The sequence below is a fragment of the Nipponia nippon genome, unplaced genomic scaffold, assembly GCF_047370975.1.
Source record: "Nipponia nippon isolate SJK-2023a ecotype South Korea unplaced genomic scaffold, ASM4737097v1 scaffold_8, whole genome shotgun sequence".
NCBI lineage: Eukaryota > Metazoa > Chordata > Aves > Pelecaniformes > Threskiornithidae > Nipponia > Nipponia nippon.
In genome coordinates this window covers 7,743,143-7,769,646 of record NW_028262402.1, presented here as the reverse complement: position 1 = coordinate 7,769,646, position 26,504 = coordinate 7,743,143, and the positions used below count along the sequence as shown (strand labels likewise).

General features: G+C 39.7%; 1 protein-coding gene across 13 annotated transcripts in view; it reads left to right on the top strand.

Annotated features, from left to right (window-relative positions):
- Positions 1 to 122: 122 nt before the first annotated feature.
- BDP1 (BDP1 general transcription factor IIIB subunit) overlaps positions 123 to 26,504 on the top strand; it is a 56,187-nt gene continuing 29,805 nt past the window's right edge. For 3 of the 13 annotated variants that reach the window (XR_015700963.1, XR_015700962.1, XM_087741720.1), the window contains exons 1-21: positions 124 to 470; positions 4,467 to 5,019; positions 5,675 to 5,778; positions 6,820 to 6,879; positions 9,873 to 10,016; positions 10,898 to 11,031; positions 12,098 to 12,192; positions 12,801 to 12,855; positions 13,543 to 13,686; positions 14,505 to 14,789; positions 15,121 to 15,298; positions 16,303 to 16,462; positions 19,143 to 19,219; positions 20,749 to 20,893; positions 21,061 to 21,137; positions 21,722 to 21,881; positions 22,317 to 22,399; positions 23,554 to 23,785; positions 24,268 to 24,455; positions 25,184 to 25,400; positions 25,872 to 26,059. Coding sequence is in view for 11 of the 13 variants with exons in the window: in XM_087741720.1 (XP_087597846.1) it covers positions 298 to 470; positions 4,467 to 5,019; positions 5,675 to 5,778; positions 6,820 to 6,879; positions 9,873 to 10,016; positions 10,898 to 11,031; positions 12,098 to 12,192; positions 12,801 to 12,855; positions 13,543 to 13,686; positions 14,505 to 14,789; positions 15,121 to 15,298; positions 16,303 to 16,462; positions 19,143 to 19,219; positions 20,749 to 20,893; positions 21,061 to 21,137; positions 21,722 to 21,881; positions 22,317 to 22,399; positions 23,554 to 23,785; positions 24,268 to 24,455; positions 25,184 to 25,400; positions 25,872 to 26,059 (3,452 nt within the window). In the remaining 2 variants the exon portion in view is untranslated. Of the gene's footprint in view, positions 471 to 519; positions 916 to 4,466; positions 5,020 to 5,674; positions 5,779 to 6,819; positions 6,880 to 9,872; positions 10,017 to 10,897; positions 11,032 to 12,097; positions 12,193 to 12,800; positions 12,856 to 13,542; positions 13,687 to 14,504; positions 14,790 to 15,120; positions 15,299 to 16,302; positions 16,463 to 19,142; positions 19,220 to 20,748; positions 20,894 to 21,060; positions 21,138 to 21,721; positions 21,882 to 22,316; positions 22,400 to 23,553; positions 23,786 to 24,267; positions 24,456 to 25,183; positions 25,401 to 25,871; positions 26,060 to 26,504 lie in introns of those variants that run through there. The other 10 variants (XM_087741714.1, XM_087741712.1, XM_087741715.1 and 7 more) reach the window with 8 other exon arrangements.

The following is a 26,504-nucleotide window of genomic DNA, read 5'->3' as shown; positions in this document are numbered from 1 at the left end:
TTCGGGCTGCCGAGGGGCCGCAGCCGCTTTCCTGCCGCTTCCCTGCTCGTTGTTGATTTTCCCGCGCAGGCTCCGCCCTCCCCCGCCCCCCTCCGCGCCGTGCCCGCTCCCGCCCCTCCTCTTCCTGCCGCTGCCCGCTGATGACGTCACGGGGCGCGCCGGGCGCGCAGGCGGGTGACATGCCGTGAGGCAAGCGAGCTCGCGGCGTTACCGGGCCGCGCGCCGCTGACGCCGAGCTCCCGGGCGGGCGCGTGCGTGCGTGGCTCTGCCGAGCAACCGGAGGGAGCCGCCGGCGCCATGTTCCGCCGGGCCCGCCTTAACGTGCGGCCCAACGTGCGGCCCGCGGGCAGGGGCGCCGGCGGCGCGGCGGACGCGGAGCCTCAGGGCTCGGTCTCCCCGGCGGCTGCCAGAGGAGAGGCTGCGGCGGGAGCGGCGGCCGAGCCCCCGCCGGCCGCGGGGCGGGACGAGAGGTGAGTCCCACCGAGGCCCCGCGGTGGCCCAGGCTGTGGGGAGGGGGCCGTGCCGTGCTGCGCCGCGGGGCTTTCCCGGCGGGGTCTTGCCTGGGCCGCCGGTACCCCGTGGCCGTGGATCCCCGGCAGCGGGACGGGCCTGGGGAGGTGGCGGGGCCCGCCCCCGCCGCCCTGCAGAAGCCCCCGGGGATGTCGCGGTGGCAGGCTCTCCAGTAGCCCTCGCTGTCACAGCCTGTCGCCTCCTGGCCGTCCCTGCGTTGGTCGGAGTTGTCTCGTCTTGAAGACCTCCTGAAATAGAGGTGCTGCTCTGCCCTCCGGCCGGTGGCTAGGGACAGCTGCCTGTGTGGTAATCGGACGACGACTTCTGGGTGTTTGATGCATTTGCAACCTAAGCAAAACCTGCATTTCTGTACCGCGGTTGAACTGCAGGTGCTTGAAATACTATGTAAGTCAAGACTGCAAAGGAGGGGCCTCGTGTGGTCCGATACTCAGTTTTTCTGACAGTGCAGCAGCAGGGAGCTCCCGTTTGCTGTGTACAGCAAAAAGTCTTTGCACTCCATAACTGGATGACTTTGATTTTGCATTCTTACAAGTGCTTCCTGTTTTGTGCTCACCTGTTCACGCATTAGTGAGGGAGAGCTTTCTGGCTTTTTCTTTTTTGGTTGTTTATTTTTTTTAAGTGCTTTTCACTGCAATGGAAATCCATGGTAAGGTTGGTTGGAGGGCTGGTCCTTCAGGCCTCCCTGTTGTGGGTTAACCCCAGCTGGCTGCTAAGCCCCACACAGCTGCTTGCTCACCCCCTCACCCCGCCCAGTGGGATGGGCAGAGAATCGGAAGGGCAAAAGTGCAAAAACTCATGCGCTGAGGTGAAGACAGTTCAATAGGTAAAGCAAAAGCCGTGCGCACAAGCAAAGCAAAACAGGGAATTCATTCACTGCTTCCCATGGGCAGGCAGATGTTCAGCCATCCCCAGGAAAGCAGGGCTTCATGTATGTAGTGGTTACTTCGAAAGACAAATGCCGTAACTCCAAGTGTCCTTTCTTCCTTCTTCCCTCAGCTTTACATGCCGAGCATGACGTCATATAGTATGGGATATGCCTTTGGTCAGTTGGGGTCAGCTGTCCCACCCATGTCCCCTCCCAGCTTCTAGTGCACCTCCAGCCTACTTGCTGGTAGGGCAGCATGAGAAAGACAAAAGGCCCTGATGCTGTGTAAGCGCTGCTCAGCAATAGCTAAAACAGGGCTGTGCTGTCTGCACTGTTTTCACAGAATCATAGAATGGTTTGGGTTGGAAGGGGCCTCAAAGATCATCTGGTTCCAACCCCCCTCCCGTGGGCAGAGACAGTTTTCACTAGACGAGGTTGCTTAAAGCCTCATCCAACCTGGCCTCGAACACTTCCAGGGAGTTTTGGTCACAAGTCTGGAACATAGCACCATGTGAGCTACTGTGAGGAAAATTAACTCTATCCCCACCAGAAGCAGTACAGACCAGTTCTTCAGGACATTTCCCCAGTCTGGTAATTGGTCTTCAGAACAACCTTCTCACTTCTTTTAACTAGTCGGTTTTGCATCTTGCATGAATACCTCTATTCTTTTAGTTGAAACTTGTCCTTTATGACATAATACAAGGTCTTCTTACAGTCTTCTGTTTCCTGTGACTAGAAATTCAGGTATCAGACTAGTTGGCATAACGTGTCTTTGGTAAACCCATGCTGTCTTCTATTCAACTTGTATCTTTCATCTTTTATACTTAAACTTGTTTTACAATGTGCTGTAAGGATATTTTTCTTTCACATTTTATTTATAGAATTTGTGTGTTACAGAGATCAGGTTACTGGATCTTTTGTTATCCAGAACTTTTTTCTTAAATGAAGATATTGTTGCTGTTTTTCAGTTCTGTGGTACTGTTGATGATTCAGCGGATTTATTAAAAATTTTTGTGTTTGTAATTTAGTGGGTGCCTCAGTGTAATCTAATTGTAAGTTTCAAAACTAGACACCAATGCTATTCTGAAAGGGAGAATATTCTAAGGAACCTATTCATGGGGCTTGAAAAATAGACCTTTGCCATGTAAGTAGCAGGGTCATAAAATATTTTCCTCAGTAAATGCGAAAAATGTTCGAGCGAACAAATCCGCAAAACCACATCCTGCTGTTTTAAAGAAAAAAGTAGAGCAGTTGTAAGAAATTTAAGACTCTGTGATGGAAGCTGTTCACACTGAATGTACCATACAAACCTCTTCAGTTTGCCAACGCAGTGAAATGTGTGGGATGTGGCTAGGAAAGAGCTACTTTGGAGAAGCAGAGGTTTGGAAAATGATGCGCTTTTTAGAAGAGGCACATGGACTGCTGGAGTGCTGTGGTGAGTTCCACAGCTCAGCTGGAGGGAGAAGGTAGTATCTAACATAAAATTGCTGGGAGACTCTCAGGGGAACTTTTAGTCCTGGGAGCAAGTAGAAAAGGCACAGGTGAGAGCTGCTCCCTTCTTGCCCCCATTTGGTCACCCTAAATTCCACCAAATAGCTGGTTCTTAAAGTTTTTTGTTACTGTTGAAGGCATATAGCAACCAAATAAGAGAAAGCAGGCCTAGGGATTTATTGCAGTTTAGGCATTATTAGCTTCTTGGTGAGCTGTCTCTCTAGATGATGCGTTTTAAAGATTGGTCACCTGGGTGTCTCTGAAGATTCAGGAAGAGTGAATTTGAGGGAGGTCACACAACTTGATTTCCTGAGTGCAATGATTGCTGACATACAGCACAGTGTGTTTGTTTTGTGGTCTGCAAGAGAAGTAAAGGTAAACGTGAAAATATCTTGCATATTCATCCTTCGTTATGAAGGCATTCCTTCATAGCTGCTCAAACCTGTATCTGTAGTGCCATTTACTGTCCTTTCTTTTGTTTTCTAAATGCTGAATGAGTTTTGTTGCTTATCAGGGAAGTGAAAATTCTCTAAGCATAATTTTTTGGGTTTGAGGGTTTTTTTAAATACAGTTTCTGCTAACAGCTGGGGCTGTTAAATACAAAAAGATCATCTGCAGCATTTGCCTGAGTCACGGATAGTAGCTGGAAAGGATTTGGAAAAGTTTCACTGTATGTTTATGCTTTTCTTATATTCCTTCAAAGGCATTTGCTTCTGACTGTTTTTGAAGATAGCTAAGTGAACCATGGGTGTGGTTGTCCTTATGTACAGAAACAAGGCATAGTTCCAATGTAAAATTAAAAAAACTCTTTATGACTCAGTTGTAATTCTGCTGCAGTCTTACTGTGAGCAACAGCCAAGGGGCCAAACACTGGAGGAGCCTGCAGATTTAGGAAGATCATAATGGGTGGCAATTTTGCTTGCACTTCAAAAATTATTTCTGCAAAAGGGATGGAAAAAGTACTTGAATAGAAAGCTTTCCAGGGAAGACAAAAGTTCTTGCCTCTATAAGGCAACTTTTGATGTGTTAAGTGTGAGTAGGAGAATAACAGCAGCCAGTTTTGCTGCTGAGGTTTTTTTTGGAATTCACAGTTTACATATCATCTACCTGCAAACGTGTAAAAGGAACGTTCAGGTTGATTGTAATAAAAATCATCAAACTACTTGTTGCATATAGCTTTATTAAAATGTTTTTAATGTGTCATCTATGTTGTGTGGGTTATTTTTTATAAAGCTTTATTGTATGATGATGTTTGGTATTCTCAGCTGAAAGTAGAGAGCCTTCCAAAAAAGCAGGGGGTGGGGAAGGAACATGTGAGTTTAGCATTGTTGGTCAACTAGCTTGTAACAGTAACATTAATTAATAGTAATTAATACTAGAAAATAACATAACCGTTCTTATAGCAGATCAGTTTATGGAGAAGTACCAGCTACAGGTTGGTTCTAGTGTGACTTCTTGTATATAACTGCATTTTTCTGTAGCACTATGTTATACCGATTGGCGCATAAACATATCTTGAAAGTAAGGGTTACAGATCTGTCACTGTAAATATTTCAGAATACTCTTTTAAATTTTCCAGCGATGACAAGGCTGATAGCTCAAATGGTGCTGGAGAAGCTAGTAAACCTGCAGAGATGCCTACACAGAGAAGAAAACGGATCTCCACCATGCCCAATCTTGTCAAACCCAGAGCTGGACCTTCATCTGCTCAGCGTTCTGCATCAAAACCGCAGAGGCGAGCATCACAGGCTCCTGACAGCAGTGCTTCACTTCAGAAGGATTCCTCTCCATCAGAAAAGAGTAACATTGAAAGCTCCTTGAAGTCTCCCATGCTGCCCGAAAAGAAAACACCTGTGCCACAAGTGCCACAGTTTTCCCCGCTAAAAAAATCAGTGAACAAAGAGCAAACTGTAGGTGTAGCCGCTCAAAAAAATGATGATACCTTGCAGAAGAATGTACCCTCCCCACTCAAGGAGAGACCAACACAGGAAAGATCGGGAACACAAGAAGAAAAGCTACCTACAAAATCTGTTCCTGTAAAAGAGAAACGAATATGTTCTGACCGTGAAAGGATCCTCAAAGCTCGGAAGTTAAGAGAAATGCTTAAAGAAGAGCTGAAGAAAGAGCGGATGGTAGGCCTCTGTGTTGAGCAGTGCTGATCTGTGAAGGGCAAAGACATGTGGTTCACCTAAGATAGTTACCTCTTTGCAGTAGTCTTTTCTGATGATCATCAGCTGCTTACTGCTAATAGTCTGTGATACCTCATAACTCTGTATGGGTTTAGTCTGTTTATAAGCACTTACAATAGCACTGTCTTCTCTCATAATACAGATTTCAAGAGAAATTTTATATCTTTTCATTGGAGTAGACCCACAAGCCTTTCTGACATAAGACTTGCTATTATATTATAGTCAACATTCCAATTTTATAAGTTCCATGGTTGATAATACAATGGGGAAGTGTGCTGTAAGAAGCTTGGGACTTGGAGTTTCTTAGATCTTTTCAACTTGATTGTTGCCCAAGTTCTGTGATTTTTTTAATAACTTTTCACTTCTACTTGTGCCAAGTATTGAATTTCTCTGAGAGGTTAAGTTGCTTAAGGGTCCGTGGCATCCTCTCTGACAACGGGACACTTTTAAGATAAACTTATTTCAGTTGTTGGGGGGGAACAACAAAATTCCCCGAATGGGGTACTTCGTAAATAAAGAAAAATATTAATTTGTGAAATACAAGGTACTTTCAGGGTGAATTTAAGGGTTTTGTTTGTTTGTTTTTATATGGAAACAGTTGAAACACAGGCCTCCAGTAATTGAAGGACGTTCTCCACCAGATCGTTCTAAAATGACCATGAGGGACTTGATATACTATCTGCCAGAAAACAATCCTATGAAGTAAGTATGACTCTTTTCTCTCTCCTTAGGTTAAATGATTTGTCTTTTTCTACCAATTTAATAATTGTGAAAAGGAGAATTCTTAAATCTGGAGTATTAACACAGTTGCAGTATTGTTGCAATGGTAACAAAAGCTCCTAGGTATTTTCACATCTACTCAATGTTCATACAGAAATGAGAATAGAGATTAATGTACTTGTTGAAATATAAAAACACCAACCTGTCCCTAGTGTTCTAAAATGCAGAATAATAGAATTTTGGTTGATTGGTTTTGTTTGTTTTTTTTTTTCTTTTTTTAACTTGCTGCTGTTAAATTTTTAGTTATGCCTGCTAGGGATGTTATGACTGCCTGCCAAATCTAGTGGGCTACAGGAAGCTAAGCATTTCTCCTTCCTAGGTGCTGAAGAGCAAAACACACTGCAGGACCCACAAGGTCTCTGCATTCCAGCTGGATGGATGTAGCTGCTACTGTTCCCTTTACAGGTTTTGCCAGTAGCAAGGTTGAGTCAGCATGCCAGAGGTGCGCGTACACAGGGAACACTAATGCAGCTGGCTGCATGGACTACCACAGACAGAGCAGGGCCTTTTTTCCCCGCAACTACCAAAACTAATCACATAAACATAAGTACAGCTATCCAAGTCCTGTTCTTCCTCTCAGTAGCAGATGCATTTTCTATTACTGTCTGTTATCACCTGCTTGTTAATGTCTGTATGCTTTTGTGTTTTATTTATCGCTTTCCTTGTTATTTTTTTCATTCACACTGAGTAGTCCTTAAGCAGGTAATGAACCAGATACTCTCAGATTCCCTGTACCCTTACAATGGATTACTGCTTGAAATATCTTTTTTGTCCTTGCTTATACAAAAAAAAAAAGCAAAATTCATTAAGTTGTTCAGTTGTACTCAAATCTAGATATGGTACAAAGAACTGAAAAAGAGCTTTATGTTTCTTTGTCCGTTATCCACTAAAAGGGGGTTTTGTGGAACGAAGCAGAAATGTATCTGTACGAATGTTCATCTCTAGCTTTTTATAAAATTCTAGGTCTTCATTGGCAGAAGAAAAGAGAACAGAAAAAAATTCTGCACTGGGTCAAATGAAAGAGTAAGTCTTGGTGATGGAAGTACTTATAGTCAAAAAATTTTCTGATGTTGGAAAAAAAACCCCATGTTTCTGTGGTAATACTAACAGTGTGGGTCTTTTTTTTTCACTGTTTCAATATCACAGCCCTTATTTATAACAAATTGTAATTTGGGAGGGGAGGGTCGTTAAAGAGCATTGTGCTTTCAATATTATGGTTTTGGATTTGTCCATTTTACAATAGAATGAAAAGCAGATTCCAGAGTTTATGTACTGACTAACTTGCTGGTGGGTTGCTGTCGTGGTTTAACCCCAGCCAGCAACTAAGCACCACACAGCCGCTCGCTCACTCCCCCCTGGTGGGATGGGGGAGAGAATTGGAAGAGTAAAAATGAGAAAATGCATGGGTTAGAGATAAAGACAGTTTAATGGGTAAAGCAAAAGCCGCGCGCACAAGCAAAGCAAAGCAAGGAATTCATTCACTACTTCCCATGGGCAGGCAGGTGTTCAGCCATCCTCAGGAAAGCAGGGCTCCATCACGCGTAACGGTTACTTGGGAAGACAAACGCCATCACTCCAAACGTCCCTCCCTTCCTTCTTCTTCCCCCCTCTTATATACTGAGCATGATGTCATACGGTATGGAATAGCCCTTTGGCCAGTCTGGGTCAGCTGTCCTAGCTGTGCTCCCTCCCAGCTTCTTATTCACCTGTGGCAGAGCACAAGAAGCTGAAAAGTCCTTGACTAGTGTAAACTCTGCTCAGCAAGAACCAAAACATCAGTGTGTTATCAACATTATTCTCATCCTAAATCCAAAACACAGCGCTCTACCAGCTACTAAGAAGAAAACTAACTCTATCCCAGCTGAAACCAGGACACTATCCACCCCTTATTCCATACCATTTACATCATGCTCAGGTCCCACATTATCCAATATATCCTCATTAACCACCACCCCGCTTATTCTATGGACCACCCCTGTGACATGTCTGTAAAATGTCCATAAACCTCCACAAATGACCACATAATGTCCATTGAGTTCATTTAGTCCGTGACTTTGGGCTCCATCTGTGATGGTGGTCACTCAGGACAGGAGAGGTGGTGTGTTGCATGGAGTTATTGGGCACCAAAACCAGCTCAGGTTGGGTCACTGCTGCACTTGCACTGCTTCTTGTAAGGCTTCTCCTCCATTGGTTCAGGTGGTTCCTGCTATGGTAATTCCTATAACATGCAACTCAGATCATAGGTTACAACAATTTAAAGGTATTTCCATTACAATCTCCACCCCTGGCCCCTTTGGGTCAGGATTAACATTGCAAGGAACTCCTCCCTTGCTCCTAGCCTGGCTAGCAATAAGGGATTCCTGCTATAGTAATTCCCATAACATGCAACTCAGATCCCGGGTTACAACAATTTAAAGGTATTTCCATTACAATCTCCACCCCTGGTCCCTTTGGACCAGACCATTAGGTTTAACACTGCAATGGACTCCTCCCCTTGCCCCTGCTCCGGCTTGGACTTATCCACAGACTGCAGTCCCTTAGGGGTTTACCTGCTCGAAGTGGAGCCTTGTCTATGAGCCACAGTCTCTTCAGAAGTAAACTTTCTCCACCATGGCCTTACCCGCAGCCACAGTCTCTTCAGAAGTAAACTTGCTCCACCATGGCCTTACCCATGGCCACACACTTTGAGGTGCTCCAGCATGACCTCATGCACAGCCACTGATGCTTTAAGGTGTACCTGCTGCAGCAAGGACTTATCCACAGCCACAGATGCTTTGAGCTGTACCTTCTCCAGCGTGGACTTATCCTTGGGCCACAATCCCTTCAAGAGGTATACCTGCTGCGGCACAGACATAACCATGGCCACAGATGCTTCAAGACATACCTGCTCTGGCATTGGCTTATCCATGTCCACAGATGCTTTGGGGTGTCCTGCTCCTGCATGGACCCATCCAGAGGTCACAGTCCCTTCCACTCGAGCTCACACTGGAGTTCCAGCCTGTCCAGTACAGCAGCACAGAAACAGCAGTGATGCCCTGGCCATCTGCCAGCTCAGGGACATGGCTGTTGTTGTTATCAAAATGTTCCCAGGCACAGCAGAGTAAGATGATAAGCAGTTCAGCAAGCAGCAAAAGCAAAAAGCAGCCACTAACAAGCACTAGACTCTAATATACAGTAAGGCAAGCAAGCCCTGTGGCAAGCACAGAAGCCTGCCGATTAATAGCTAAACAGCACTAACAACTATAAATTCGATCTAGCACATTCCAAATTAAATCTGTCATTATCTCGAACCCTTCGAGCCCCATGTTGGGCACCAAAAAGGACTGTCGTGGTTTAACCCCAGCCAGCAACTAAGCACCACACAGCCGCTCGCTCACTCCCCCGCGGTGGGATGGGGGAGAGAATCGGAAGAGTAAAAGTGAGAAAACTCATGGGTTGAGATAAAGACAGTTTAATGGGTAAAGCAAAAGCCGCGCGCACAAGCAAAGCAAAGCAAAGCAAGGAATTCATTCACTACTTCCCATGGGCAGGCAGGTGTTCAGCCATCCTCAGGAAAGCAGGGCTCCATCACGCGTAACGGTTACTTGAGAAGACAAACACCATCACTCCAAACGTCCCCTCCTTCCTTCTTCTTCCCCCCTCTTATATACTGAGCATGATGTCATACGGTATGGAATAGCCCTTTGGCCAGTCTGGGTCAGCTGTCCTAGCTGTGCTCCCTCCCAGTTTCCTATGCACCTGTGGCAGAGCACAAGAAGCTGAGAAGTCCTTGACTAGTGTAAACTCTGCTCAGCAAGAACCAAAACATCAGTGTGTTATCAACATTATTCTCATCCTAAATCCAAAACACAGCGCTCTACCAGCTACTAAGAAGAAAACTAACTCTATCCCAGCTGAAACCAGGACAGTTGCATTGTAGGGTGGTTCATTAAATTGTTGAACATCTGGCATACAGAACAGCCATTCAAAACACTAACAAAAGTAATATTTTTTTGCTTGATCTCTTACAATTGTAGACAGGAAGAGAAAAATACTCCTGGTCATGAAGAGGAAGATGAGGAGGAAGAAGCAGAGAACGGGGAAGAGAGTCAGGATGGCCCACTTCTAGTTCCTCGTGTGAAAGTAGCAGAAGATGGTTCAATTATTCTGGACGAAGAAAGGTAACAAATTCTGTGCCTGACTCAAGGACAATATATACTACGTTGCTGCTTAGTTTGTGAATAGAGAGCAGTTACTTTGGACAGGGAGAAACATGAGTGTATGTATGTGTTGAGAGTTGAGCTATGCTAGCTTAGAAAACAGTGCAAATATGCGGCAAAATATGAGCAACAGTTATCTGCCTCTCAGTAGTGGCAGACTTTCTCTATGAGAAATGTTTTTGGAGAAGGAGATAGAGAGGAAGATGTCGTATTTTGTTACAGTGAATGAGTGCTGAATATTTGTCCAAATGTCTTCTATTTGGTTGACTTCTTTGTTTCTCATAGTTGTGTGTGTCTGCTTACTGTTACTCAGTTGTCAGTATGAATTGCTGCAGCTTTGCATCTTGCATGTTATTCAGCTGTCAGTGTTTTCAGTAACTTTGCTCAGAATACAACTTTTTTAAAGTATCAGATTACCAAATTATTGAGTTCCCCAGATGTATTATTAGCATGAGATTTAGGCCAAGGTGTAAGGCTAGAGCAGTCCTGGTAAAGGAATTTGAAAGTATTCTAAAAGGATACGGAGAGGCTCTTGTGGTTTTGCAAAATAATTTTCTTTAATGTTAAAAAGACAATTTTTTTTTAAAGATATTTAATTAAGTTTGTCTGTACTATATCTTATAAAAAGGGAAAAACAAATTTACTTGCACAGGATGAGTAGGTTAATGATTTCTTACTGCATTCTCTCATTAAAATACATGTTAATGTAATTATTACACCTGATTACAGTACAAACTCTGACTTATGGCAGGAAAAGTCTGAATAGCTGGCTTATAAACATCTACTGTGTGTCTTGATAGCAGTATTTTCAGATGAGTCTCTTCGTGTGTTTGCTTTTCCAGTTTAACTGTAGAAGTTTTAAGAACAAAAGGTCCATGTGTTGTAGAAGAAAATGATCCCATCTTTGAGCGTGGCTCTACAACTACATATTCCAGCTTCAGGAAAAGTTTTTACACGAAACCATGGTCAAATAAAGGTTAGTATATTTTTGGTTTCAAGTTTTGAGTCTGCAGAAATGTCCTGGTTTCAGATGGGATAGGAAGAAAATTAACTCTATCCCAGCTGAGATCAGGACAAGAAAAATCTTGGTTTTCCATCTACGCTTTGTACGCAACAGTTTTTATTTCCAGTGGCGTAAATTGATCTACTTGTGTGTGACGTAGTCTCAACCCTCCAAACTCTTACAACAAGCAGAGCTCTAATGTTTACTGTGAAAATCGGCATGTTTAAAAAACCCAGTGCCTTATGATATGCAGGCTACCTGTGAATTTTTTCTGTCATGGGTATTCAGATGCTGTGGAAATGCTAGTCTGCCTTATCAAAAGCATAATTTTGGATTCTGGTGTCCAGGTATTTGAGCTCTATGTGGAACAATTAGCACTTCTTAACAGCTTCTTTACTTGGTTCTTCCAGCATGGGCAGGAATAAATTCTATAAGCCATCTCTATGTGGGCCGATTTCAGTGCGCATGGACAGCTGTGCTTTTATGAGTGGGTGGGTTGGTTTTTTTACTATGCCTGCTGTGAACTGGTTATTATCTCTAGGCTGACAACACCATGCAAGACTTCTTAAAATTGAAATTGATTTTTTACAACCATATATGGAAAAATTAGCTTCAGGAGTCACTGTGCTGCTTTTGGAATGCACTCTTTTCCTGTTAACAAATAAAACTGGAGATGGTACTTTTACACATGATTTCTTCTGATTTCTTTTTGTGGTTGTGTTCATAATTCAAATTTCAAGTTGGTTAGCCTTGATTTACTAGCTTTACAAAACATATTTCACACTCTGTTTTATAATAGATTAGACAATTCTTTCTGTTAATATTTCATTCAGCAAATGTTATTAGAAGTACTCAAGTAAAATAACACACACACTCCAGCCCAGCTGAACTTGCAGCCACAGTAGATAACCTTAAAGTTATCTATCTCATTGTGTTAAGTTTGAAAGGTGTTTTTATTTTAGATAGCAAGAAGGATGGTTAACTAAATACTTAAGTGTCTGTATCTTTCTTTTTTTTGTTTTTTTCCCCTCTGTTCCAGAAACAGACATGTTCTTTTTAGCTATCAGTATGGTAGGAACAGACTTCTCCTTGATTGGACGGCTGTTTCCTCATAGAGCCAGAGCAGAAATTAAGGTAAAAATTAAAGCACTTAATAAAGCAATTAAACGTCTAGTTTCAGTTTTCTGTTTCTCACTTGCTACTCCTATGCTTCCTCTATTAGTCCTGATAATTTTGATCCTAACTGGCTCTGTAGCAATGCTTTTTTAATACCTGTTTCCAAGAGGTAGCAAGTAGCTGAAACATTAATATGCTGGGTTGAATTCCGATCAGCATATCTAGTAAATCTAGTATATCTAGACACAGTTTGTCTTGATTTTATTTTAATTGAAGAATGCTGCTAAGCATAAGTGGATGTTTGGTGAGGGTCTTCTGTGTTGCCTCTTTCATGGCATCCAGCTGGGAAAATCTTCGATATTTCAAACCCTGCTTAGACGGGAAGTAAGGACAAAGATGTTGAAAATAATAAAAAATTATGACTGGTGATATCTGTTGGTGACAGATTTTATATTTAAAAATTAATTACGAACTTGTGTTCTGTGAGTGTGCTGGTAAGTTTTAACAGCTTTAGTTGGTAGAAAATTTTGTTGCATTGAAGAAGCTTTATCTTGATCTGCCATTTTTTACAATATATTGTTGCATTTCTTGCTTACTGAAAAAGACAAATACACTTTTGCTTTTAGAACAAGTTCAAACGTGAGGAAAAAGCTAATGGATGGAGGATAGACAAAGCTTTCAGTAAGTAAAGTCAATGTACCCCACCCTACAATGAGTCATTAAATGGTAGTCATCTTTTTTCATGGTGATTTTTGTACTTTGCCTTGCTTGAATTAATTATAAGAAAAAGGTTTTGCTCCTGGGTGAGTTCAGAAGCTGGAGAATCTTAGGTTTTTATAACAAGCGTGGTTCACAGTGAAGATCTTTAGGTTTAATTTCTGGCTTTTCTATATGTCCGATAAATGAGATTAATATAAAATTTCATATATATATATATTCAGTTGAAGATTATTCTGATTCATGGGAATTTCTAGCACAGTTACTTACTGTAAACTGCTTTGAGAATCCTTAAAGGCTTTGTGTGTTATTTGAATGAGCTATGTAAGTTCTAGAGCAGCATGTTAATACATTTGATACCATGGTACAATTCGTGTATTTGTCACTTCTTAAATTTTCTAAACTACTAAGTACTGTAACGTTTTCACTATTTTTTTTTAAAAACCAAGCTACCATAATCCATATATATGTCAACCCTAGTCCCTGCTCAAGTGATACAGAAAGTATTTTCAAAAACAATTCTCTGTTTAAATTTATATAGCCTTTGCTTTTTAATATCATAACATGTACCACTGATTATTTTACAAAGCAGGAACTTGGAAAAATTATCAACTTTGAAATCTTTTCTATTTCTTTGCTTTAATCTGATAGAAGAAAAGCGGCCTTTTGATTTTGAATTCTTTGCCCAGCTGCTTGAGAAGGTCTTAGCAGATGAGGAAAAGAGGAAGCAGAAGACTGTTAAAAGCCAGAAGCCAAAGGAAAAGAAGCCATCAAGGCCTCGGAAGAAGCCAAAAGGTACTATAGCCTTGATGCAGATTTGATTAAGTAAAATGTCCCACCTCTTAGGACTTACAGCTACATATAGAAATTCTGTTCATAGACTTTAATGGTAGATTAAAGGTACTTTATGTGTAAAGCAAGGTGAGTATGCTTTTCTACTTCTCTTGCATTTTGGATTTCTTAATTACAGAGGAACAAAGTTCGTATAGGAATAATAAAAAGGACAGGGGAAAGTTCTTGGTGGTTCATGTTCGGCACAAATACAAGATCAAGACAAAACGTCCTGAAAAGGGGATGGAAGAGAATTTTAGAAACTTCATTAAACCCAGAAGAGAATTTTAATTATTAGCTAGATATTAATTCAGCTTTTTTACGTAAATAAGTATGATTTACGACAATACATCTATTGATCAAAATTACTTTTTCACGGCATACTTTCTGCAACCATAATTACCTCTTTCTGCAGAGATATGATAATTCTTTTCAGGAATAGCAATGCCTATTTTTGCTGGATCCACAAGCGGCTGTGTAACCTGCTAAAAAGTACAGGAACAAAAACATTTACTAAATAGGCTTTATATCCTGTATTGACTTTACCCTGGTGAAGTGTTGTCCCATGTACAGAATGTGTTTTGCATTTAGTGTTGAAGTTAATTTATGCTGAAGCTTTTCTAAAGTCAGTGACTGACTTTTCATGGTCTTGCTCATACGCCTGGCAGTATATGGGCAGTGATGTATGAATTCACAAGATGTTGCTAGTGGAAATACCGTTGTGATTTATGGTTCCTAATACTCCACCAGTCTAGTAACTAGGAATCATATTGTCTCAATAGCAAAAGCTGCCAGCACAGAAGCTGCTAATGATCAAGATGATCTTCAGGAAGCCAGAATTTCTGATGCAGAAACAGAAGCAGATGCTGTGACGGCTGAGAAAGAAAATGAGGAATCTTTAGGCATTTCTGAACAGGCAGAAGAACAGGTTGCATTAGAGCCAGCATTAGCAAAAAAGAAGAGAAAGAAGAAGAGAAAAGATGATATTGAACAGGAAGGGGAGAATCTTCCAGAAGAAATGGCTGTCCCTTCAAAAATTGCTGAAGAAGACAAATCCTCTAAAAAAAGTAAGAGGCAAAAATGCTCACTTTCAAATGTTCAAATATAAATTTTATATAAACACATTGTAAACTTAAAAATGAGAACTTGAGTTTTGATTGATATCACTGATCTGCCATGGGATGTTGTGGAACAATGCCTTTCAAAATCAGATTTCATACTAAATCTAAACATTTTATTTTTGCTGGGAACAGTTCTCTTAAATCTTAATACTTAGGCATTTTCTACTGGCATTTTTTGTTTTAAATTAACTCTTTCTTCAGTGTAGCTAGGATGTGACTATTGGATTTCTAAGATGTTGCCCAGAACGTCCAAATTGATTTAATCCTTATTCATTAGCAGAAAAAAAAATGGTACGTGATACAAACAATGATGGCCATACTACCTGTAGAGAAGAACTGGATAGTGTTGCTGAAGGAAAACAAGATGAGTGTGCTGTTACAGAGGAAGAGAGATCAGAGTCCTTTTTATCAGTGGATGACATAATGCAGAGAGAAAGTGATGTCAATTTATGCAGGTAATGTTTACAATGGAAAGGGTAACCAAAAGGAAAAATAGTTTGAAGATTTAATATTGGTTTTATTTATTCATGCTTACCATAACGTTAACTGGCACAGAATGGGCAGGTTTTTGGTTTCTGAGGACTGTCCTGGGTTTTAGTAAGCTGTTTTTAATTTACACTCTTGATGTATTCTCTGCCCTGGTGGGCTGCCCTTGCAAAGTTAATTTACATTAATACTAAAATCCCATCCAAAACTGCTTTCACTTTTTTTTTAGGATGTTCCTGAAGGCTATTAGCTTATCCTTATTTCTCTCAAAGCACTGCTTGGTAATGTTGCGAAGTAGTGTTGCTATACACTTGGAATTTATATCTGTTTTTAATAAGATGGTTCTTGTGGGAAAGGAAAGTTGCTTGGACTTTATTTGTGCAGAACCTAGGTGGGAGGCAAGCTTTTGGTTTCAATTTTGGGCATTCTTTTACCAGAAAGAAAATGAATGGGTTTTTTTATTAAACTTGTTATGTAAGAAAGTGGTAAATCTAAAAAGTCATTATGAAGCTGTTAGTGCTACTTCAGAATTTTGCGTGTTAATTTTTGTATTTAGCTGTATTGTAATTGTTTGTTATTTCATACAGATTCTCGGAAATTTTATGTGCTTTAATACCTCATTGGAAGCATATGAAGGAACAGTATTTATCTTTGAAGTCAACATAGATTGTTACAGAACATCAGGGGGAAAAAAAGCTTATGCATACAATGTTTATATTAGTAAAGTCTGTTTTAAGAAACTGTCTAGTCTAGATTATTCACTTCTTGTAATAGCATTGCAAAAGTACAGAAGTTGTTTTAAAGCTCACGTCCTGCAGATATCACTAAAACTTGTAAGCTTCTCTGAAACACATGTAGTTATTTAATGTCAAAATTGCATAATTTTTCTGTGCAACTTGATCTGTCTGTAAATAATAATAGCTTTTTTTTATTAAAATACACTAATGTTTTTGTGTGCTTTTATTGATCTCAGCTTTGAAGATAGCAATGATGTTATACTAGAAATGGAATCTGCTAAACTGAGAACCCTGCATATTAGTGATGATACATCACAGGAAAGCCAAATTTCAGAGTTACCAGTTTCAAAGATTAGAAGCAAAGAAAGACAATCTGAAGAAACTAGAGAAACAAAGGTATTTTTATTTTTTATGTAATTCTTACTTAAGATCTTCCTCTTTACCACTTTTAAAAGTGTTTTTCTAAATCAAAGCCATTTTTTGGTTGGTTTTGCGATATTTTTACCACTAGGTGGAAAAAAGGCAACAAGTCTGAGAACATCACCAAAACTTAAATACTATCAGTTTGGCTGGCATTGTCTGTGTTGTCTGTTATACTAAATTTTTTCAGAGACTGTTCTGTGCATGCCTGGCTTACCTCAATTTAAGACAATTTAAACCACTGAACAGTTTAATTATTCAAAAGTGGAGCAGTGCAATATCAACAGTTATACCTTGGAGCAAGATTTTGCTGGCGTATGCTTTCTAGCACAATGTTAGAAACTGATTTGAGCAGGATGAGCATTGGATTGTTTGTGCTGCCTCAGAATGGAAACCGGTGTAAACTCTTGTCCTCTGGTACTGGCTGCCATGAGGTGTTTCAGGAAATGTGTAAGAAACTGGACCAAGACTGAATGATCTTTCTTCGGGTATGTTCTAATCAGGTCCAGCAGTTTAGAAACTTCCTGAGGTTGTGTCTGGCTTCTTCTGAGGTCTTCGATGCACCTCTTACTCATGAGCTTGTCTAGCTGCTTTTTTGCATCTATCTGTACCTTTGTCATGAATTGCATACTACAGCTGAGAGTTCATTACTTTAATTATTCACTTAATAAAAAAAGTGTATTCTTTGGATTGTTTCAAGCCTGATGCCTGGTAGTTTAATATGCACTGTACTTCAGTTGTTATGTTCTTGTTCATCTTTATGATGTTCCTGTTCATCTTCTCCAAGTTATTCTTGTTCATAATGCCACTTTTTCCTCTCTCCAGCAATATTGTTTTCAAGCTGAAGAGTCCTAATCTTACATTTCATATAGAGAAAGTTCCATTCCTCTGATCATCCTTCTATCCTTGCATCATTGTCATTTTTGGAACTTAATATCATACTATTTAAAGGCTTGTGCTGAGAGGGGATGAATTACTGTCTCTTGTGCTTTCTAAGATGAAGAATGATCTTATGGCTAAAGTTTGTGATGAGAGATTAGGAAATTCTTAAGTGTTAGTGTTTCCCTAATGTGACAGGCAAATTATTTGTTCTTTGGCCTTTATTTTGGATTCTGTTACCTAAAATAATGTCTTCATCTCAATAGAAAATCAGCTACTTAGGATCTTGGCAAATACGAAATGCCTGTAATTGGAAATGTTATACCAATACAATCTCCTGGTATTAATTGGAATAATATTTATAAAAATCAATTAATTGAACAGGGCAATGTGCTATATACACGAGCCTGTTACAGTGGTGTCAGTCGCCTCAGTAGCTAAGCTCTCTGGCTGGTTAATTATAGCTGTTTGACATGAGAAAAAGGCATAATAATCTCTAAAACTGACAATTTCGAAAGACTTTTTATGTCCATTCTAATTCTCTTGGCTTACTGTAGTTAATTTACTTTAAAAGTATATGAACGTAATCACTGACCTAAAACTAGAAGTACTCATCCAACCAGTGATGTGAAACATGATTGTATTAATATTATTCAAGAGGTAAATAAAGTAGAGAAATGATGTTTTTGCGCAGTAGGCTTTTACCTTAATTCGCTAAATTGATTCCATAAAATCTTTGCTGTAATTGTGGCTAGTTTGCTATGTTGTCAAATTTTTTTTCATTTTCAGAGTGATGGTCAGTGGTCTCTAGGAAAATGATTTAAACACTAGACCTAGAAAGTTATGATAGCTGACACTGCCTAAGGAGTCTGTTGTCGGCTTCATGCAATTAAAAGGCAAAGAAATGGGCTGACAGGAACCTCATGAAGTTCAAGAATGGGAAGTGCAAAGTCCTGCACCTGGGGAGGAACAACCCCAGGTACCAGTATGTGCTGGGGACCACCCAGATGGAAAGCAGCTCTGCAGAAAAGGACCTGGGCATCCTGGTGGACACCAAGTTGAACATGAGACAGCAGTGTGCCCTGGCTGCAAAAAGGGCTAATGGTATCCTGGGGTGCATTAGGAGAAGCATTCCCCTCTATTCAGCACTTGTGAGGCCACACCTGGAGTACTGTACTGGAGTGCCCAGAACTAGTCACATGAGAGGCAAGGACATACTGGATAGAGTCCAGCAAAGGGCTATCAAAGGTGAAGGGAGGAGAAGCATCTCTCATATGATGAAAAGCTGAGACGAGCAGGGACAGTTCAGTCTGCAGAAAGAGAAGGCTTGGTGGGAGTGGATGGGGAAACCTCATCGATGTGTATAAATACCTGAAGGGAAGGTATAAAGACAGACGGAGCCAGGCTCTTTCCAGTGGTGCCCAGTGACAGGACAAGAGGCAATGGGCACAAAATGAAACACAGGAGGTTCCTTCTGAACATCAGGAAATACTTTTTCACTGTGAGGGTGACCGAGCACTGGCACAGGTTACCCAGAGGGACCGTGGAGTCTCCATCCTTGGCAATATTCAAAAGCCGTCTGGCCATAGTATTGGGCAACCAGCTCTCGGCAGCCCTGCTTGAGCAGGGGGTTGGACCAGATGACCTCCAGAGGACCTCTCCAACCTCAGCCAATCTGCGAATCTTGTTCTTGTTTCTGCTTTTCTTTACATTACAGCAAAGAGTTCTTCTACATTTATCATTTCATTTCTACAACATTATTTTTTACCTTACACAGAGCAAAGACATACATGACTTATGTAGACCAGATGAAAAGCAGAGTGCATCAGAAAGTGATTCTCAGTCTGAAATCATGTAAGTATAATTATTTTACCTTGTAGTGGTACTCGAGCTAATCTTGCATTTACTTAATTCGGATATAATTCTGATTGACCACAGTAGGTTGCACTAGACAGTAGATCATGATAACTTTTTTCCATATTCAGTGAAGTTTTTTGATAGAAGTTTTGATCACTGAGGAGCAATGCTTTGACTCAGATTTAAAATGTTACATGGGAATGAGGAGGAAGGCTTTAACTGAGCTTAGAAAAAAGCTAGCCCCCTTCTACAGTCAGCAAGAATGAGAGATTTCTCTGAAGAAGTTCTGCTATTTTGTGGGTGAACCTTGGTTGTGAAAGTTGGTTTGTTTGTGTTGGGTTTTGTGGGTTTTTTTGTTGTTGTTGGTTTTTTTGTTTTTTTTTATAAAAGAGCCTCACTATATTCTTTGAAATTCACAGTTGTCCATCAGAGATTATTAGCTGCACACATCATGTATATGGCGTATTCATACCTTTATAATTGGAAGCTTGCTCTTTGGAACTCAGTGCAAGAGTCTAAGTTGAGACACACCTGTCTAGAAGACACTCCAAGCTGTCTCTGTCTTACCTGTGCTCCTTTATGAAGTTAACCTTTGTGACTATTTCTTACACTTATTGCTGTAACTGAGCAGTGGTGTTTAAACAAGTTTGTGCCTAAAGTTTCCATTTTTGTGTGATCAGCAACTTCCTATTCTATTATATAATTTTTTAAAGGTGATTTAGGGATGGGCTACCAGTTAATGCTAAATTGTTTTTCATGCTTCTGTCTTTCCCTTATTGAAGGGCAGCTCACTTTTATAAATAAAGACTGTCAAAGGTTTATTTGTCCTGTTACAGGAAGAATATAAGAAAAGGTAGTAGTTCCCAATCTGAAGGTTATTAATAAGCTGTAGGGCTCTGTCGAACAGTGTGTGAATCCTAGGACACCCTATTGCTATGGTTAAGGACACAGAGATTGATGTATGTACCCCATTCTTCAGTGATGTATGGGTGTTGGCAGTAGGACAAGGTGTTTGAAAACAACAGTTCTCTGAGTGGGGTAGCTTTGAAAGGGGTTGGAGGGGCAGGAGAGACAGATGCAAAATTTTGTATATAAAGTAAATCTGCTCTACTTTGGAGCAGATTTCTGTTGTTTCTATTGAAATTAGTAAGCCTATTCACACAGACATCAATTGTGAATCCCTAGGAGAAGAGGTATTGCTATTTATTGAACAGCAAGAAACACTTCATAGAATCACTTAGGTTGGAAAAGACCTTTAAGATCATCGAGTCCAACCGATGATATTTCCTTCAGATATTTGTAAGTAGATTCCACTGAAAGCCAACAGAATTGTTAAGGCTTATTTGTCATTCTTTGCATTAAGTAGTAGCATATCTTCTAATATCGGAAAGATGTAATATAATTTTTTTCAGTTTCTTGTCTTGCTGCATTACCCACACAGCCTGTGGTGCTCTTGAAGTACATCTTGGACCACATAAGACTTTCTCTTTGGTAATAATATATACCACCTCTTTTTATATCTCAAGGAAAACTGAAAAGCCAGCAGAAAAAGGGCGCTTGGAAAGACCTAAACCCAATTTAGTGAGATCATCTGGAAAGAGAGAAGAGGCAACCCAAGAGAAAATGGAGGCTGAGACTTCTTCTCCAAGCCTTGTGAACACAGATCAAAAGGTCAGAAAGAGGAACGTTGCTTAATATGCTATGCTCTTGATTCTGTATCCGTTTTCACCAATGCTCATACTGTGGACCAGCTACAGTCTAATAAGTAGTATTCTGAGAACTGCCTCTGAGGTATCTGTACACATGTCCAAGAGTAATACTCATTGCCTCAATTCCAGTGCTCTGAGGAAGACAGTAGAAGAAACAGAAATGAAGCCACAGAAATAGAGAACGTGGATTTGGATGCTAAATCTCAGTAAGTATTGAGATTGCTTTTCCAGTCTCCTGGAATTAACTGACTATAATTGTTAATTTATTCTATATAATGCTGTTATGAAAAAACAACAGTAATTGTGAAGTTTTAATATAAATCTTAAATTTGACTTTGGCATTTTCTTGGATGATATCAAGTGGTGCTATGGTAAGAGGTATGGACTTCTGGGAAGCTGAGGAAAGCATTACTTTATGAAGTACCATCTATGCTTGGAACTTGGGAGGGGGAAGGGAGGGAAGTGATAACTGCAGCCTTGCCTTCTTCCCACCCTCTGTTGCCAGGTAATGGCTCTGCTTCTGACACTTGCAGAAGCAGCTATGGTATGCAGTCTGGTTAGGTTCCTCCCCTGTGCGATAACTTCGTATCTTTTTAATAGGTAGATAAATAAAGTTTCCACAGTCTGTAAGACTAAAAGTTTGGTTCTCATGTGAAGAAACTTGCGTAAGTTTGTGCAAATCCTTCCAAAGGCAACACAATTCCAGTAAAGAAAGCTGTGCAAGTCACTGAATATTACATAGGCTTGAATATTATGGAGTAAATGTCACTGTTGTGGATACTTTGTGCAGAGCACCTGAAAAAACTGTAACTGCAAAGGCAATAGTTAGAGGATGTCGGCAGAGATTTAAGCCTAATGTTACAAGAGCATCTGTAAGGAAAGAAGAGGCTGGAAAAGATGCAGGAAATGATAAAATGTCCCATCCACAGCCGAAGGGAGAAACTGAAAAGGTATTTAATCGAGTAAGGTAACTGGAGATACGTGCGTGACCTAAAAAGCTGCTGGATGTAATAGCAATGTTATCTTTTTCTTTTCTTTTTTTGTCTTATCTTTTTTTTTTCCCTGAATATGACCAGGAGTCAGCCATTTACTTAACCTGCAGTGACAGCGTGATATTGCTTAGAGGCCTCAGTTAAGCTGGGAGCTCATCACACAAACAGTAGATGCCAATATTCTTTCATGTTCTGCCGCAAATACAGCTTTAGTTTTATGATCTAGATTTTACTGCACCTTTCTGACTATGTGAAATGTACCCTGTCATTGCTTGTGTCTGTCATAAGCAATCCATTTTGTATCCTGTTATGGACAGTTACCTGGTCTGTCAGGTAATGCTGTCCTTTATAAATGTAAGAGATTTAATGTCTTAATGTTTTATTTCTATTCAGAATACTGACCAAAGTAATAGGTCTGATGCTACCAGTGAAGAAGCTGCAGAAAAAGATGGTAAAGTCCTGGAGACAGTATCTCAGTAAGTATGTGAAAAATAAGAAGACATGCTGCTCTCCAGCAATTTGCCATCCCTCTCACTTCTGGTAGTATTACATAGCATGGTAATTATAGAAGTTTCTGAAGAAACTTCTGCAATGAGACAGAAGTTGAGGAAAGAATAGGAATCTTTTTTTTTAAAGCACGAAACAAATAGATTAAACATTTTTGTTTTTAAGGCAGTGCTTTTAAATGAGATGTCAGTCATGATAAATGCAAAAAACCCTGAAAAGTTAGTCCCCTGAAAACTCAAACAAGCCTTCTCCACTAGCTTTAATACTGAAATGCATCTGTTTCAGTGGTGGAAGGTATTAAGTATTTAAACAAGAGGAATAAGTGTTTGTTCTTAAGGTGTAGTAAAGTGTTAGGTGTCTGTTATTATGGGAAAAAATTCCAATGTGTGGGCAATTTAATGCACATTAATTAAGAAGTGTTTCTTGTATTTCTTTCAGTGGAGAAATGGCAGCTGTATTATGAGAGGAGGAATATGTTTTACAGGAGAGGTTATTAAAAAAAAGAAAGAAAAAAACCCAAAGAACAGAAAACAACAAAAAAGACCCCCAACTTCTGTTTTTAAAGAGGGATAGTTGAAGAGGATAGAGGGGGGTAAACTGGGTTTGATAATCTGGCAGAAAAATACTTTAGCACTTATTTCTTTCATTAACATGCTATGTAACTTGGTGCTCAGGGTAAAAAGGCATAGAAGTATCTGATAGTTGTAATAATATGCCTCTGATATTTTTACGTTAGTAAGATTATCAAGTTATTTATGTATTTTCTGAATGTTTATGATTTTTAACCCTTCATTAAATTAGGTCCATCTGCCTGTAGACCAGATAGGAATACGAGAAGAGCCATTATGGTCAGAAAAAGGTCTGTCTAGTGTGGTATCCTGTCTGCAGTGGGAAAAGAAAAAGAACAGGGCAAACATAAGTTTAAACTTGTCAGGTATTTTTTCAGTCTCTAGCAGATAAACTTCTAACTTTGTTTCATGAAGTTAGTAATGCATAGCTCCATTTTAGATAAGTGTATGTTAATAACTTTAAAAAAAAGAAAAGAAAAAAAAATACCACTTTTCAAAGACTCCTTCCACTTTCAGATGTGTTATGTACTTATGGATCTTATATATTTTTCCAGGTCTAATGAAACAGCTGGTTTACAAGAAGACAGCAAACAGAGCGTGCTGAAACCAGCACCTCTAAGGAGAGGCAGAGTGCAGAGACCAAAACCAAATCTCGGAAGAACTGTTGCAAGGCAAAAAGACTTGACAGATGAAAAAGATCCGGAAGAGAAGAAAACTGAAGGTGGAGAAGTAGAAAAAGCTGTAATACACCATTGGGATGAAAACAATGATCCATGCCTCAAAAATGTAAGTTTCTTGAGCAATTGCTTAGACACACTGTTTTGCTTGGGCCTAAGTAGAAGCCTCTAGTAAAAAAATCTAGGTACATACCACATAATTTGTAAGCATAGCTTTTGCATGCTTTGTTTATTCTTTCAGAATAAACTGATCTGTTGTAGAATTTTCTCATGCTTGCACTTGGGTTCTGTTTTCCATAGATAGATTATATCTCACTTTCTTGTGATACTTGTGATACCAGATCTGAAAAGAGAAGTGCAGAGAAAAAAGGTCTCTTGGAAGACAGACCACTTCAGATAGAAAGTATATAGAAAAATAACAAATTTTTACTTTTAAAGTATCTACTGATATTAGTTGGACGCACAGGAAGCAAGAGAGATCTTTTTGAGTGTCTTTGTAAGAGATACTAAAATAAACTTCTCTTTGCTCCTCTGAAAGAGAGGTTGAACAAATATTTCATCATAATAAAGTGAAACTTTTATTCCTTTTAGGATGTGACAGTTCATGAAGACACTCAGCCATGCAATGTGATGTTAGAAGGGGATGTTTCTGCAGATTCTGAGATGAACTCAATACATACAAGGCAGTGTTACCACGAAAAGTCCTCAGAAGCAGAAAGCTATGAAAATGAACAGGGATTGTCAGATGTCTTGAAACAGGTTTCAGATTTCAATACAGGGTAAGGTTATTTTTTAAATGGAGAGAAGGGATGGTTCAAAACCATCAATATCTCTAGGTATTCTACACTTCCACATTCAACTCCAGCATGAAAAATAAGTTTTATATCTATAATGAGATGTTTATTCAAGACAAGACTAGACTTAAACAAACAAACAAAACTCCAAGAGCTCAAAAGCACTAAATTTGCATGCTATTGGATGTTAATTTGATCTTTAGACCCAGTTTTTAAATAAATACATTTTTCTGATGCTCAGTTCCTGTGGTTATCTTCTCCATGTTGGTCCTAACAGTGCATCCCTATGTGCTTAGGTAAATCCTTGAGTATAGGGTTTGGTTTCCTATTAAAATGTCCTTTAAAAAAAACCAAACTGTGCTGTAAATCTACTGAGTAGTTTTAACCATGATTAGACAAAGAAAGGCATTTGTAAAATGTTTATATTCCTCTCAGAGTGTGACTGGAAGTTGTGGTTGTTCTGAAATGGCATTTTTTTTTTAACTTATCTTTGCTCGCCTATTTATAAGATGCACAGGGTTTTGGTAATGTTCAATGTGCTTTTATTGGATCTTTTTTCGCAATGACAGTAACTTTGTTATTGCTCTAAGAAAGCTAAGGATTTTTATACTTCGCTACTGTACTGAAGAGAGCTACATACAAGTATGTCATGCATGACGTGGAGAACCACTGTTGTCCCATGCCTTTGGTTGTTCTTTTGTTTGTTTTTGTAGGGAATCTTGTCCTCGGAAGGAAGAGGAGAAAACTGTTGTATCATCAGCTCGGCTACTGAGGAGTCGATTCCAGAGACCAAAGCCAAATTTAAGAACAACAACTGGTAGAAAGGAAGTGCTAGATGTAAATAATAAAGGTGTATCACAAAAAGATACCAACAAGGAAGAAAGTTTGACACAGTGTGACAGTGAATGTAGCATCCTTCCTGATGCAGATGTAAGGCTTTTTTTTTTCTTTAGTTATATTTGAGCTTTTGGGTTTGTGAAATTAAATGCTGATGATTTAAAAAAAATGAAACATTTTTTTCAAAAGCTAAAATTTTCTACGTGAAAACTCCTGTGCCTTCCACTTGGTTGTATGTGAGAACAAAAAGATTACATCCATTCTGTATCTCTTGTTATGTGTCCAAATGTCTTTCTGACCCGAGGTGGCCTTGTAGAGTTGACAGTGAAGAAGGAAAAGTATTAATAGAAGATAGCAAAGAGGAAATCTAGATTTCAAGCTATTTTGTTTAAAAGAAACAAATGTGTGTTTGTCCTGGAAAGACTGGGAAATAATTAGTGAGCAGTTACAGAGGCATTTCTGCAGGAAACACTTCAGAGAGTGATTAGTACTAAACTTTGTGGACATCGTAATGTCTCCTTTTGGTTTAGTATCATGACTTTTTCTGGTGTTTACATTTTTCAGAAAGCAGGAAAATATCAAGTCCTGCAACCATTAGAATCCTTAGGAAAGGAGAAGTCATTTGGCCCTCAGGAGGTTTCTGAGAGGCCAAGTTGTAAGTCCCCAAAGACACTTCCAAGGTCAGAGGATGATGAACTCAAGTTTTGTCTACCTGAAATTAACCAAGATGACACCTCAACTATTAATGCAGGGTAAGGGCTTAGCTACTTTTGTTTCTTGACTGTAACAATGAAGGTATTTTAAAAATAAATCATTGTGCCAATGGATTGCTAACTGGCAAAGAAAATCTAATAAAAATACTGAAGGAAATCTCAGTTCTCATAGTTTTGACACCAGTTATACTAAAATTCCCGTAACTTCTATGCTAAGCATTAAATTAATGAGCATTCATTTTACAACTGTTTCCTCATCTGAAACAGTAGATTCATTTCATGTAAGCAGAGGAATACTACTGTGCTTATCAGAGAAACAATATGAAAATTGCTTTGGTTTTATAGTCGTAAGCTGACAGTAAGTTCATGCCTCCAGTGAGTTGGTTAATCCTGTTGTGGAAGTAGTTAGGAGACCAGTGCTTTGAAACTTCTCCTGAAACAAAGTTTTGTGTTTGTAACTTAAACTCAGCAGAACTTTATGTTT